A 16,544-nucleotide genomic window follows, 5' to 3' on the forward strand; every position below is an offset into this window, starting at 1 on the left:
ATAGAAGCTACTTCCTCAAGTGTTGCTTAGGGAGGATTGTGGGTAGATGTTTTTGGGGAGCTCTCTTATTCTTCCCACACTATTCCGCCTAGGTTGGAATATCCAAGAACCAAGGCCAGTTCCAAGATGGTTACCTGCAACATGTCCGCAGTAATAGATTCTTATGAAAATATTGTCAAGCTTGAGCTCCACAAGCAGTCCAACAACCTTAGAGAGGTTGCATGCAGTAGAGTGCTTCATCACAGAGCCGAGCCACAATCCATGGCAGCTCATTTCTAGAATAGTGGTGCCCCCCAGTTCATGGTCCCTATTGTTCCTTATTGCCTAGAGTTTGTGGTTGTGTGCGCTAACAGGTTTGACCATGCTTCCTGCTCAATTAGCGGCTCTTTCTTAAAAGTAGTGATCTCCCTGAAAGCCATAAGGGATATGATGTGTTGCCCCATTTTTGAGGGGACAAAGGTGTTCTGTGAGACTACTATGGAATAATTTTGGAACACCAGAAGAGATGCCCTCTCTTTTTTCCATAGTGCCCTCAATCAAAGTATGCCTTCAAGACTCCCAAGGCTTCCTCTATCTTATAGTGACCTAAAGCATGATGATGTAAAAGATATCTTATCCACTATTGCATGGCTATGCGGTCACAAAAATGACTAGGAAATCACAGCTCCTATGATGGGTTTCCTTTTCAAATGCTGGAAGTAGAAGGGGTCTTTCCATTTTAACTTCTCTGTCTTCATAGCCAAAGCAATGGTAAAGCAACTATCAGGTTTTAGTAGTTGCGGCACTTCAAATTCACCTCGGTCCTTGTCCATCTACTCCTACACCAAAATGGAGTCTTCTTCAGCCAATATATGCAATTAGCTATCTGTGACGAGTTGGGGAACAAGATGTTGGTGTCAGCTTGGATGCCCAATCTATTAGCTTCTTACGATGCCTATCGATTCTCTAACTATTTCTTAACTCCAGTCCTTAAGGATTTCAAGTTAATCCTAAATGAACCACTTTCCTGCTTCTCTTAGATTCAAATGAACTAGATGTACAATGAAATCCCTCCCTACAACTATTTCCTAGCTAGCAATTTTTCTTTTATCTAAGTGCATGGGTTCTTGGAAGAACCCTTCCACCTACCTACTTATGTCATGAAAAGGACCCTCTCCCTTGAAATTGTATGACAATTGGTAAGAATCGAAAGGGCCATCAAGGCGGGAAAGCATGACACCTCCATCACTGAAGACCGCAAGGCAATTGGCCCCATCACTCTGGTCCAGAGGAACATTGCGGAGGAAGTCCTAACATCCAAGATGGTGCAACTCGACTTAGTGGAGATTGATTATTCTTGGAGTTATGACCCAGATGGGTGTCTTTGTAGAAGGAAGAATGCAGTAAAGCACGAGCCGTGAAGCTCATGGGAAGGATGCACAAATCCATAGGTGGATGACCCAAATCTATATGTGGGTCTCAATGGTTTTCCCATCGTAAAGTGGTCCCTATGGTTGAGCTTCTATTCAGTCATGTAAAAGTATAACCCCACAAATCCCATTCCCCAAGAAATGCTAGAAGTCATGACTTTAGATTCCTGGCCTAGAAAGAAGAGGGAGGTTTTTTGGATCTACCAGTAGGAAGTGAGTCAATCTAGGGCTAATATCAGGAATGCCCCCTTGGACTAGTGTTTCGAGCTAGAATGGCACCAGTGCAATAAATCTGATGAAGAGATGGGTGATAGTTCTCCACATGAGTACTCATCTCCTGAGGTGGCCCAACGACAAGATGTAGAGGTTATAAGTATCGAAAAGCAAGATACCGAGCCTCATATTCTTATTCCTCTCACTAGTTCTACTCGTAGACCTCATTCCTAGGCAAGTAAGAGACAAGCTAAGAAATAGGCGCTCGACGCTCCTTCTCGTAAGAAGAAAAATCTGGATTTGGCAAACAAAAGCTCATCTTCTCAAGCCCCAGAGGTCCCCTCAGTTCCTCAGAGGCTGGTGACTTCCATGGTTCAGGTATGCCCTTCTATGCCTTTTCCTTCTACTCATGTTTTTCCTTCTACAGCTACCCATTTTGTTACAATGTAGACCCAAATTCCCACCGCCCTTACACTAGCACCTGCCAGAATACCGATTGACCCTTAAGAAGTGTTCCGTAGGTCTCCATTTCATTCCTGGCCCCCATTGTTATTCCCATGGCATTTTCCTCATAGATTCCTGAAACAGCTACCGTCTTACATAGGCTTGGCTTTGGAGTATCCACTCCTCCCTCAAATGTTGGGGTAGCGTCCACTGATCCGTTCCCCTCAGGAGTCTCTCCCTTCATCCCATTGTTTTCTGCAACCATGCTTGCATGCCCTATTCAGACCACTTTTGGTGGTCCTATTTCTCGATTCCCCTTTGCAATTCCTCCTAGCGTAGCATTTGTAGGCCAAGCCATTGCCAACCCTGATGATTTCTAGTAGCAAGTTACTTATTAAAAGACCACCCGTATTGGTAAGACTGGTAAATGAAAAGAAAAAGATGGTGCTAGGCCATCCCATCAGCACTTGTAGATGCATTTCAGCAAGGAAAAGGATAGTGTTTTCTTTGCAACCATGTTCCCTAAGGTTGACAAGCCGAAAGCCCAAATGAGACCCAACGATTGAACTCTACATGCTATTGGTATCAACCTCCTAAATGCTACAACATTTGACAAGGTTGAAATGATGGAAGAAACTTCAAAGGTCATTTCTTCGAACTTCATTAAAAAGAGTCATCACCTGGAGAAGATGCAAGTGGAGAATGTGAACCTCTAAGAATCTCTGGCCCAACAAAGAAAATAAGACAAAGCTCAGACTATCGAGATCAATTGCTTGTAGGGATTGCTGATGCAGGCTAACTTGGAGAAAGGAATGTTGCAGTCTACCCTTAATAATGTGAGTTCTTAGCTGAGAGGTCAGGAGACAACAACGAATGTAGCCTTAAAGGAATTGCAGGAGAAAGACCAACAAATCCAACAGCTAAAGGAAGCTTCTAGAGATGTCACCCAAATGCAAGCACAGTTGTGTGAAGAGATCCATCTGAAAGAAGAATACGCTCGGCAACTAAGTGACATCCAAGTCATTCTTTCAGAGGAGAAAGCAAGGTTTAAAACAGAGCTGCATGGAAAAGAAGATAGTCTAGAGAAATTTGAGAGTAAATTTCTAGACATGGAGGTTTTATTGCAGCGGGAACGAGATCTCGTGTCTCAACTCCAACAAACTCTACAGCATGGAAGTGCCAAAATCCTTTCTCTGGAGGATCAAGTGGTTCTTGAGCAAGATAGGTGCAAAATGATTCAACAAAAAATAACAACAAAGAGCAAGGAGGTCTCTCAGTTGTTAAATATTCCTTCTACCATAGAGGTCTCCCAATATTTTTCTCTGATCCTGGCAGAATTGTATGTTTCCCATTGGGAAAGAATTAAGCAGTACATCCCCTCATTGTAACCCATGTTCAGGTTCATCAAAGAAGCGAAATACCTCTACACCGAGGTGGGAGCCCTCATCAATAGCTCCACGGCTGTCATTGGTCCCAAAATCCTCATGGCATAGGACTTAATCCAGATGTTGTATGCCACTCAAGATGAAGAGTTGAGAGCAAAGGGAATAGCAAGCCATCATCAATTGATCAAGAAGACTAATGTCTTCATAAATCACCATAGAGTGATCATGCATGTATCAGTCGTGCTTGAGCCATTACATATCTTAGTCCCGAACATCAAGAAGCACATAGAGAGGTTTGTTTCATTTGGGCTTGCCTTCTTCATTCCCTGTGGATGGTTCTGTACTGGGGATTGAACAAGTGTTAAATCAGGTTGAGCATTTGCAGCAAGACAGGACCTCCCTATAGCACCTAAACAATCCTATCTCGGCAGAGGAAGTCGAGCATCTCCTGCACCCCCTAGCCCAACTCTACGCGCTCTTGAAACTGGTCCATTATGAACTAGTAGGCCTACCATTTGATGAGATAATGTGTTTGGATGAACATTATCAAAACCTAGAAGCATAGGTATTTCCCTCTGAGGAAGAATGGTCCCCATTACAGCAGGTCTTTGATTTGCTCTACCCTATTGTGACATAAAGTCTGGTCTCCGAACCAACAATTTTGGGTTCTATCATTCTACAAGTAGAATGCCCCCTTTTAGTCACCAAGAAATGTTAACATTATTTTAAGCAATGCTCAACATACAAAACATGCAAGCCAGATGTCATCTCAGTGTTGTCCCTGATGGCTCGCTTTTTCTATTTGAAGTTAGGGGGAACACGAATTTTCCAATTGGCTTGAGTTTTGATGACCAAGAATTTCTTTGGCCCCCATTCTATATTGTGCAAAGATAGGGACACTTGGTGCCTCCACGCTGCCCATTCTATTTCTATTTTTGTGCTCTTTTGTGGATGTCCCTGGAGCTGCCACGTGTTTTCCATGGTGACTTTTCCCTCTGGCTCCGATTCACATCAATGTTTTCTATTTGGGCAGGTATGGAGATCGCCACGATAAGGTGGAAGTAAAAATCTTGGAGGTGGTTTTGTTGGGTGCATTCCTGCAGAATGCCATGATATTTTTTCCAGTCAAAAGTGGTTGCAAGAGGATGGTTGATGCTTTGAACTGTTAGCTGAGCTAAGGGCTCTATTTATGCTTTGTTTTTTCTTGTTCTAGGGGTTCAGAACTTTTATGAAAAGAGACAATTAAGTATTCTAGATAGGAATTAAGCCTTGGAGCTATTGTTTTTTTCTGAGGAAAGGATAATCAAATTGTGCTTGTGGCCTTTGTGATGTCTGTCTTTCAGTATGTTGTGATAGTTTTCTGTGCATTCTTGGGATTCTGATAACTTTGGAAATATATGCCTAATACTCCACCGATTAAACTATGTTTTTCACTTGTTATATGGTGGATACATGATGTATGTTTCTTTATGTTAAAAGAAATCCTGGTTGTATCTTGATTGGAGTTCTGTTCAGATATATAGATTGTTGAATGTGCTTTAAAACTAGATGTTTCTAGGTTTTATGTGTTGTTTATGCTTTTCCAAAATGTTCTGGCGCATTGCCTAAATAGTTTAGATCATTTTGTTTTAAGTTTCTTCTTCCCCTTTTCTCCCAATCAAAATGAAGAGTCTTCTTAAATCCGGAGGTCATTCAGTGAGTTTTTTGCAATAGGTCCTCATCACTAAATTTCCCATAAGGCTGTTCACTTTCAAGGTAAAATTTAGAGTCAACAAATTTCTCAAAAGCTTCAGACTTCTCCCTAAGAAAAGTCACCCATATCATTCTAGAATAATCATCAATTATCAGGATGAAGTATCTATCACCTGGAAATCTTCTAGTCCTTGTTGGACCACATAAGTCAGTATGAATCAAATCAAGCACATCATTAGATTTATCATGTATGCTCTTAAAATAAATTCTAAGTTTCTTTCCCAATTGCCATTCCTTACATACCAGATTATGAGGCTTTATAATCTTAGGTATATCTCTAACTGCCTTTATTGAATTGATCTTAACAATAAAATCAAAATTAACATGACACAACCTTTTATGCCTTAACCAACTCTCATCAATATGAGCAATCAGACATGTCTTATTACCAGTGTTCAAGTGAAAGATATTACCTCCAGTCTAAGTAACAGTTACAATCTCTAAACCAGATTTGTTAATGATTTTGCATTTTCTATCTTTAAACTAAAGTTGGAATCCCTTGTCCACCAATTGACCAACACTTAAAATATTATGCTTTAAACCTTCTACATAATAGACATTATTAGTATTATGCTTGTCATCCAGAGAAATAATACCTCTACCTTTGATCATACATGCTTTGTCATCTCCAAATATGACTTGACCGCCATTGTATTCTTGCAAGGACAAAAAATTTCTTTTATCTCCAATCATATGATGTGAGCATCCACTATCAATTACCCATTCATCCTTGTCTTCAACTTTTTTTTGCCAGGGCCTTTTCTTCATTCTTGATAGTCGGTTCTGGTTCATCTTCTTTTAAAGCATAGAACACCCATTCCTTTCCATTATCAGATCCACTATCAGAGTCTGATGTTGGTTCATCCTTAGAGTCATCACTTACTCCTTCCTCATCTGCTATGTAGCATTGTTTTCTTTTCTTGAATCCATATCTGTTCTAATTAGGCCTAAATGATTTTTTGACTCTTTCTTCAAATCTTGCATTCTTTTCAGGACATCTAGATGCAAAATGACCAATCTTATTACATGCAAAACATTTAAAAGGTTCTTTTCCTTCATACTTACTTCATGTTGGTTCTTTAGGTACTCTTCTAGCAAATAAGGCTTCAAGTTTCTCAAATTCTTCATCCTCTTTCCTCATATCTTCCAATTCTTTTGCATATAAGGCTTTCCAGTCACTTTTGTTGGTAGATGATGATGCATGAAAAGCAAGTTCAAACTTTGCAGCTCCAGAAGGTCCAAATTCTTCAAGCTCAAAAGAAGATAATTTCCCAATCAGAATGTCTTTGTTAACTAAAGTGTTTGCAATTGTTCTCAATTCATTAATTGCAGTCGCCTTCATCTTGTAATCTGGTGGAAGGGCTCTCAATGCTTTGGAAACTATTTCATCTTCACTCAGAGATCCTCCACAACATTTAATTCACATGAAAATCTCATTTACTCTTTCCATAAATGTAGCAATTCTTTCATTATCTTCCATCTTCAAGTTCTCATATCTTACGCAGTAACCATTAAGTTTAGCAATTTTGACAGTAGGATCACCTTCATTCAGAGTTTGTCATTTATCCCACATAACCTTTGTGGATGATTTATTAGTCAATCCCATGATTTGTTGATTAGTAAGTGCACACAAGAGGGCTTCTCTAGCTCTGCAATCATTTTCAATATTTTTGTCCAATTCTACAAGAGAAGGATTGCCAGATGTCAGATCATAAGGTGTATATCCTTTCTTAGTGATCTCCCAAATATCCTTGCCAAGACATCTAAGATGAGTCTCCATTCAGATTTTCCATATCCCATAATTTTTTCCATCAAGCTTAGGGATTTCTCTTCTAAAAATAGTTGTCGGTGGATTTGAAGTATTAGTTGTCATAGGATCTACCTCAGGCGGTTAAGCTTCTGCAAAAGATGACCAAACCTCTGATACCAATTGTTAGGATAACCAGTTGACAACTGAGAGGTGGGGGGCTGAATCAATTATCAACAGATTATATTAATCAAACCACTTTATAACCTTTAACCAAAGCACATAAACATTGAATACCAAAATAACAAAAATAGATACCAGTAAGAAATTAAACTTAAGAATGAAACAAAGAATTAACACAATGCAACCATACCACATAACACCATGATTTGTATGTGGAAAACCCAATAAAGGGAAAAACCACGGTGGGAATCCTACCCATAGTTAGATGATACTTCTGTAGAAAGTATGTGATACAATAAAGGGCCTGCACATGCAGGAAGGCACACTACCTAGAGCGTACTACTCATTACAAAGGAGTCTCACTAACTATAGAGAGGTTATAACCACCTCAAGATAATTGGACAACAATCCAAAAGAATGAAGTACCAAAGATAGCATCTACCATGCCTGATTATAGTCCCGGTTAAGCTCAATACCGAAGGCCTTTGAACTCTTACTTAAACCCAATTCGATCACCTATGATCAACAAAATCTCCTTCGCATATGATATTTCATTCCATGATCACGACACATGATCTACAATGAGATCTTACATCAATTTATACAAACCCTAAGGCCTAAACCAATTAGGTTAGCCACCTAAAAGATCATTACATACATCCATATTACAATGATATGCCATGTTGTCTTACGACCAAAACAATATTAACCAATCCATAAAACATCTCGGTAACGTGTAGAGAACACGTTAACATGATACCAGTCCATAACCTAGATAGGTACCTGACCTAATCTGTGTCCACCATGCCAAAGCAATGTCTCCAGTCAGTCGAGGCATGATCAAGGATCACCTTGTGCATCTTGAATTCCATATAGAAGTTGCACCAACACCACTTGCATTCTGTCAAAGATTCTCAGTAAAAGCTTTGCCGATAAATCCTTAAACCCTTACCAGTAACACAAGATCTTCTACTAGTAACCAAAACCTATCTAGCGCTAACCACATAACAACTAGTGTTGACATCAATGACAAAACATCAATGCATCACATAATCAATTCCTCCATATTGCCAACAAATAGTTCTCTATATCCCTCATGAATGTATCTAACAACTAATATCAATATTCTTTGATGAATATATATATTAAATATTTCTCCAATTATACTGTATACATCCAATTAAACCTTTCAAGAGTTTAGGGATACACAACATGTATATATGACTTCCAAGGTTAATGAAAAATTAATCCTAACATCCTCCCACTTGACATTATATATTATAAATACATTTATAGGAAACATTAATGAAATTGTGTACAAGATCCATTCCCCATTTCCATCCTACACCAAGAGAACTTATTTATGGTCACTAACTTCATGAAGGAATATATAACATTTTATTCATTGTCAAACTTCTATAATATGACTTTATCATTCTCCACTATATCCTATATAAAGTGAAATTGAACATCAATATGATTAGTATCCACATGATACTTGGGTTTCCTAGCTAAAATAATTGTATTTTAACTATAACAACCAATTCTATTAACTCTACATTCAAAACCAAAACTTATAGAAAGTCTCTGTAACCAAACCATCTCCTTAGAAACATGTGCAATATTCATATACTCCACAATTTTGGGGAAAATAAACCATGTGATACCTCTTACTCAATTAACTTAATGTAATTCCAAATAAATAAAACCCATAGCCACTAATGGACCTTTGACTATCCAAGTCACCTACCAATCCACATTCAGAAAGCCATGTATGTACAATGAAATAAACATTATTAGTACCATGATAACACAAATAATAATATTTATTCCACATAAATATCTATAAACCTCTTAACATGATTTTAATACTCCTTACTAGGGCTAGACATAAACCTACTTAGAACTCCTAGTGCTTGGGTAATAACTAGTCTAGTACAAATATTGTGTATATTATGCTAACAATAAAACTGGAAAGTGGAATATTAGACATATCCTCAAAAGTATTATCCAATTTAGGATGCATATCAAAAGTAATATTAGTGATAATAGGAAATAGAATACTGTTTTATTTATAAATAATGTATACTAAGCCAATATGAAATTTTAGAAACATATTTACCCTAAACTAAGGAAAAATTTCCATGTACTTCATCCCTATTTATCTCCATGCCAAGAATGTATTTTGTGTTGGCAATAGTGACTATGTGTTGTCATTTATGTCAACACTGTGCTCCAATTGGATATGGTTCTTTCCCGGTTGGTTACTGCTATCCCGGTTGGTTCCTGGTCCCGGTTGCACTTGGTTTTGGCTAATTCTGATCGGGTATGATCATATCCTTGGATTTAGTTTTGGATGGTTACATGCTTGTCATTATTGGCATTTGGCATAACTGATGCAGATGCAAGTGATGCAGTTGAAGATGGATGACTGCATCGGTAAAGGATAGAAGTCTATTTGTGATGAAGAGATTGAGATTCTATCAATTAATGACACGATTAGTTATTTGTGTTATCATTGATGGCAAATAATGTCAAATGATGTTCTCGATGATCCTGATGCTTTGTTTTATCATCTAAGTGATTTGGTTTACCGGAAGATGGGGTTTACCAGAAGAGAACTAAAGTCTGTGAAATAGGACTTTAACCAGTAAAGTAGAGATGTTTTGATTGAATCAGTCGATCAATGATGATTGGTGATTTGGAGTTTGGATGGTGAACTTGTATCATGGAAAGGTGTATCTAACCAGAATCGGAACTTGTGAAGAATACCGGAAGGCATGTTTCAAATTTCTAATGAAGTTTGGCTAAGGCTTTAGTAGGGTTTAAGATTGGTGAAGAAATCATCAAACCAGTAATGATTTATGTTATGATGGTGATCGACAGTGAGTCTACATGAAGTTGGTAACACGAAACAACCTATGCGAAAGATTTAAGTGTTTTTTTGGCGCAATTCAAGGAAGAATTTCTTGGGAATCAATGAAATGCTTAGTAGAGTATTTTGAGGGTTTGACTTTGGTACAAATTGGATTTCCATGATGGGTTATGATCAACCAATGGATGATATTGCATTTTAATTTATTGTAATGATCTGTATATCAATCTATGATGATCTCTTATGATTTTAATTGTAAATTCATGATGTGATTAGGGTTTTGTGTTTGACCTAGTTGAGATGGCTATTTAGGATGGCATAGTTTATGATTATGATGTTGGTGGTCTTAGAGAATGTGTTAAGCTATCCAAGTGAAGTGTGAGATCTACAGAAGAGTTGGAGAGTGTTGTGTATAGCTAGATCTGATCAAACAAGTAGAGAAGTGCAAGTAACAGATCATTTTCTTACTGTTGTTCCCTAACAGTTATAGTAGGTTAAATCCCTTAACTGGGTAGGTCCTAAAAGACCTTAAACATTTAAGTCCCCTAACAAGGAATCTCTCAAAAGAGTGTTAAATCCTCTCATAAGGTTGATCCTAATAGATCATCAAGCTCCTAACCGGGCTGCTAGGCAAATCCTTTAACCAAGTGACTCCTAACAGGGTCTGCTCCTAACCGGGCATATTGTAAGCTCCTAGTAGGGCTAAGCTCCTAACAGGGCATACTTCAAAAGAGTACAAATAGTTGTGGGTGCCAACTCCCACCGTGTTTTTTCCCTATTTGGGTTTCCACATCAAAAAATTATGGTGTTCATATGTGGAATATTTTTCATGTGATGTTCTTGTTTATGTTTCATTTCATGCGTTATTTCTGAGACACCGGTTATGATGTTTTATTATAAGTTTATTAGAGGTTATCGGTACTGATAAGCATTGTTTGAGAAAGTATTTGATCTAATTGATAAGGTTAATGAGTTGGTAAATGATCAAGTTTATATGATTGCTTTGGTAGTGAAAGTATTGATAGTTGTGGTAAATGATTTGATATATGGGTTAAGAAAATTTGATAAAGAGGTTATTATATATGATTAAAGAAGTTGAGATATTTGTTAAATGGTTTCATATCTGAGATAAGTTTTTGTTTTAGCTAAAGTTTCAATTGGTCTTAATACTAATTCACCCCCCCCCCCTCTCGGTATTAATTAGATCCTCATAGGATTAATAGTCATTATCAGTTGGTTCATGATTTGGTGCTCCTGAAGCTATCGTTTATGTTCCCAGTTGATATTCTTGGTACTGGTTGGCGATATTTGATGATTTGGTTAAGTGATTTTGTTCTAGCTTACTGAATTGGTTCCTAACATGCTGAAGGTGCTTCTTGATTGTGTTCTAATTATTTGGTGGCTTCCAATTGGCTGGCATGATGATTTGGTGGTCCTATTTGGATCCGGTTGGTTATTCTGTGTTATTGCATAGAGAGTTTCTACCGATTGGTGAAACATGTTGGAGATTGGTCTTATGTGATTTCTAGTGGATATAATTATTTGGGAATTTGAATTCGGTCCATGTTATGTAATGTAAATCATAATATTGGTCTAACGGTATTGTTTGATGTAGTTTTTATAATTATAAGTTTATGAGTTTAGGGTTTATCCTACCTTGTTATCAAGGTTGATGATCTGTATTTATAGGTGACTTATTCATGTAATTTGGTATGTTATGGTTATGTCTGTATTATCAAAGAGAGGTAATTGTGTGAAGAAGGTTATATCATTTAGTGAGGGTTGTGAAGGTTTTGGTATTATAAGGAAGACATATGTACTTAACCAAAACTATATCAAGCATTAGTAGATGCTATTTTCATAGTTCATTTTCTCTAGATTGTAGTCCAATATTTATGTAAGTCAGTGAGACTTCTTTTTATGATGAGAAGTAAGCTCTAGGCATTTGGCCTAATTTCAAGTGCAATCCCCATTGTAATTATTTCACATACTACTATAGAAGTATTATCTTACTGTGGGTAGGGTTTCCCACCATGGTTTTTCCCTTTATCAGGTTTTCCACATAAAACATATTGGTGTTGTGTGTTCTATGCTTTCATGTTTTATCTTTCACTATGTTGTCCTTATCTTGCTCTGGTAAAAGGTTTATAATTTGCTTCAACTGTTATACTTGTGGAAAACTAATTCATCCCCCTACCAGTTTTCCTCCGGTATCAGAACATTCTAACAATTTGTATCAGAGCGAGGTCCTCTCTATAGAAGCTTAACCGCTTGAGGAGATCTGATGGCATCAACTTCTACATTTAATCCCTACCAGAAGGAGAACTTACTAGATTTGATGGTACAGATTATAAATTATGAAAAGAATGAATGAAGATTCATCTGAGATGTCTTGGAGCTGAAGTTTGGGAGATAGTAGAAAAAGGGTATACACCTCATGATCCTAATTCTATAACATTGACACCTCCTAATGAGAAGAAAAGAGTTGATAATTATGTTAGAGAGAAAGAAGTATTCTTAAGTGCCCTATCAAATGAGAAGCTATTGAATGTCATAGAATTGGAAAATTCAAAGAAGATCTGGTTGAAGCTTGAAACTCTTTATGAGGGTGACCAAGCAGTTAATATTACAAAAATTGAAGGTTTTTGGGTGAGCTATGAAACTTTGAAGATGGAAGAAGATGAGAAGATAGGTTATTTCATGGATAGAGTGAATGAGATTGTCATGGGAATCAAATGTTGTAGTGGAAATGTCACTGAGGATGAGGTTGGGTCAAATATTCTGAGAGTTCTACCTTCGGCTTACAAAATTAAGGCTACTACAATTAATGAACTTCGGACATCAAGTACCCCTATTATGAGAGATACATTACTTGGGAAGTTGACTCCTTTTGAACTTGAGGAACTTGGAGATCAGAGTGCTACTAAAACTGAGACTACATTTAAAGCATCTATCTCTAGTAAGCAAAAGATAGTCTGGAAGGAGTTATATGCTAAAGATTTGGAAGACATTGAGAGAGAAGACAAAGAACTTGAAGAGTTGGAAGCCCTAATTGCCTGAAGAATCCCTAAAGGTCTGGCTAGAAGTAAGTATGAAGGAAAAGTTCCTTTTAAATGTTTTTCATGGAATAAGATTGGTCATTTTGCTTCTAGATGTCCTGAAAGAGCTGCTAGGAATCAACAAAGATTTATGAGAAGTTATAAGCCTAATCTGGAATATCAAAGTAGGCCTAGATTTAGAAGGAATGAAGATAAATCATGTTACTAAGCTGGAGATGATGATGATGAGGAACCTATAAGTGGATCTGGTAATGGAAGCTCCGGTAAAGATTGGGTCTTTATTACTATAAAGGATGATTCTCTGGAACTTGTCATTGATACAACTCATACTGAGGAGAAGGCTCTAGATGCTAAAATTGAAGAGAAGGATGAATGGGTTATAGACAGTGGCTGCTCACATCACATGACAGGTGAAAAGAGGAAATTCCTAACTCTGCAAGAATTTGATGGTGGACTACTTAGATTTGGAGACAACAAGGCATGCAAGATCAAAGGCAAAGGAACTATATCCTTGGATGGTAAGACTAATACTGACAATGTTTATTATGTTGAAGGTTTGAAGCATAATACTTTGAGTGTAGGTCAGATGGTGGATAGAGGATTTCATTTACAATTCAAAGATGTAAAGTGCAAGATTACCAATAGATATGGATTGGAAATTGCCTCTGGAACTTAGAACAAAGGAAATATCTTTCATTTGAACTCCAGTGAGAAGGCTTCCTTCATTGCTCCGATTGATGAAAGTTGGTTATGGCATAAGAGGATGTATCACGTGAATTTTAATTGCATAGTAAAGATCAGTTCAACACAGGTTGTCAGAGATTTGCCCAAGATTATTAAACCTCATAATCTAGTATGTAGAGAATATCAAATGGGTAAGAAAGTTAGAACTTCTTTCACAAACATACATGATAGATCTAATGAAATTCTTGATCTTATTCATACTGATCTATGTGGACCGGAAAGGACTAAAAGTTTTCAAGGTGATAGATACTTTATGTTTCTTATTGATGATTATTCTAGAATGATGTGGGTTGCATTTTTGAAAGAAAAATCAAGCTCTTGACAAATTTGAAATTTTCAAAGCTATGGTTGAGATAGAAACAGGATTGAAGATAAAATGTTTAAGGTCGGATCAAGCAAGTGAATTTACATCTAGTGAGTTTAACAACTTTTGTGAGAAGCATGGAATCAGAAGGCAAATTTCTGCACCTAGAACCCCACATCAGAATGGAATAGTGGAAACGAAGAACAAAACTATCTTAGATGCTGCAAGGTCAATGATGATGGAAGCCAAATTGTTGATATCTATTGGACAAAAGTTAATACTATGGTATACACTTTCAATAGAGTACACATAAAAGGTGATACCGGTAAGGCTCCTTATGAATTATGGTTTGTTCATACTCCTACTGTCAGATATTTTAGAATTTTTGGAAGTAAATGCTATATTAGAAGAGATGATGCATTAAGGGAATTTGATCCTAGAAGTGATGAAGGAATATTTTTGGGTTATTCTACTAAGAGTAAAGCATATAGATGTTATAACAAAAGATGGAATAGGATAATGGAAAGAATAAATGTCAAGGTGGATGAGAAAGGAAACAATCATATCAAATCATATGACTACAGACCGGAAGATGAATTTGTCAGATCAAAACTGATAGTGAAAGAATCAGTTCAGAGCATTGATCCAGTTGCTCTAGTAACATAAGAAAATTCCACAGTGATTATTGATGAACAGAAAGAGTCAGAAAGTCAAGATAATCCAAAGACTCCCAGGTATGTGAAGTTGAATCATTCTGAAGATTTGATCATTGGAGACAAGAGGAAAGGTGTGATGACAAGAAGAAGGTTAGCTACTAAAAAGGTATGTTAAATTTGTCAAATTGAACCGAAATATTTTATTGAAGCAAGTAAAGATGAGAATTGGATGAAAGCAATGGAAGAGGAATTAAATCAGATAGAAAATAATAAAACATGGTAATTGGTTCCTAGGCTTAAAGATAAAAATCTTATTGAAACTAAATGGGTTTTCAGGAATAAATTAAATGAGGAAGGTCAGGTTGTAAGGAAAAAGGATAGATTGGTTTGCAAAGGATATTCATAGGAAGAAGGAATTGATTATGATGAGACTTATGCTCCGGTTGCAAGAATTGAAGCAGTAAGACTATTTATTGCCTATGTTGCACACAAGAACTACAAGGTATATCAGATGGATGTTAAATGTGAGTTTCTGAATCGAGATCTTGAAGAAGAAGTATACATTGAGCAATCTGATGGATTTTCTTTATTAGAGGACAAGGACATGGTATGCAGATTTGCTCTATATGGACTCAAACAAGCCCCTAGAGCATGGTATGCTAGATTAGTCAAATATCTTTTGAAACTCAGTTTTAGAAAAGGTAATGCTGATACTAAATTATATTATAAGATTGAGCATGATGAGATACCAATCATTGAAGTATTTGTTGATGATATCACTTTTGGAGGAGAAGAAAATTTATGCATAAAATTTGCTAATGATATGAAGAATGAATTTGAAATGTCTATGATTGGAGAGATGATTTTTTTCTTAGCTTTGTAGATCACGTAGACTGATAAAGGTATGTTCATTTGTCAAACTAAGTATGTGAAGGAATTGTTAAATAAATTTGGTCTTGAAAATTCAAAACCTATTGGTATTCCTAAGATAACTGATTGCAAATTGACTAAGGAAGATGAATCTCCTAGAGTGAATCCAAGTAGATAAAAATCAATGATTGGTGGATTTTTGTACTTAACTCAGACCAGACCTGATATAATTAATGATGTCTGAATTACTTCTAGATTTTAGTTTGATTCTAGATGAAGTCATGATATTGTTATTAAAAAAAAATTCAGATATTTGGCATGAACAACAGAGTATGGGTTATGGTATCTAAAGGATGATGATTTCAGATTATGTGCCCATACAGACTCAGATTGGGCATGTGATTTTGATGATAGGAAGAATGCTACAGGTGGTGCATTATTTCTTGGGAATAAATTGGTCTCATGGCTTAGTAAGAAACAATCATGCACTTCATTATCTACTGCCAAAGCCGAATATGCAGTTGTTGCAACAAATTATACTCAAATTTTATGGATGAAGTAGATGTTGAAGGATATAAGGGTAAGTTATGATGAGCCTATTGTTATTCAACTATGATAATACTACTACTATTGATATGTCATAGAATCTGGTATTTCATTCCAAGTCAAAACACATTTCTATAAGGTATAATTTCTTGAAGGAAAAGGTTGAAGCAAAGGAAGTCAGATTGGTTTATGTGCCTACTAAGGAAAAGATTGTAGATATTCTAATAAAATAATTGCCTAAAGATACCTTTGAATATCTCAGAGATCAGTTGGGGGTCACCACCCCTCCGGCAAAGACTTAGAGATGCAGGAATGCATCAATCTGGTGAGCTTACTAGACATATATTCTGATTCGGG

General features: G+C 36.8%; 1 protein-coding gene across 1 annotated transcript in view; it reads left to right on the top strand.

Annotated features, from left to right (window-relative positions):
• Positions 1 to 3,016: 3,016 nt before the first annotated feature.
• LOC131860195 (uncharacterized) overlaps positions 3,017 to 16,544 on the top strand; it is a 78,861-nt gene continuing 65,333 nt past the window's right edge. The window contains exon 1 of the mRNA XM_059214573.1: positions 3,017 to 3,405. Coding sequence (XP_059070556.1) covers positions 3,017 to 3,405 — 389 coding nt within the window. The remainder of the gene's footprint in view (positions 3,406 to 16,544) is intronic.

Source organism: Cryptomeria japonica, chromosome 11 (genome assembly GCF_030272615.1).
Source record: "Cryptomeria japonica chromosome 11, Sugi_1.0, whole genome shotgun sequence".
In the NCBI taxonomy this organism is placed as follows: domain Eukaryota; kingdom Viridiplantae; phylum Streptophyta; class Pinopsida; order Cupressales; family Cupressaceae; genus Cryptomeria; species Cryptomeria japonica.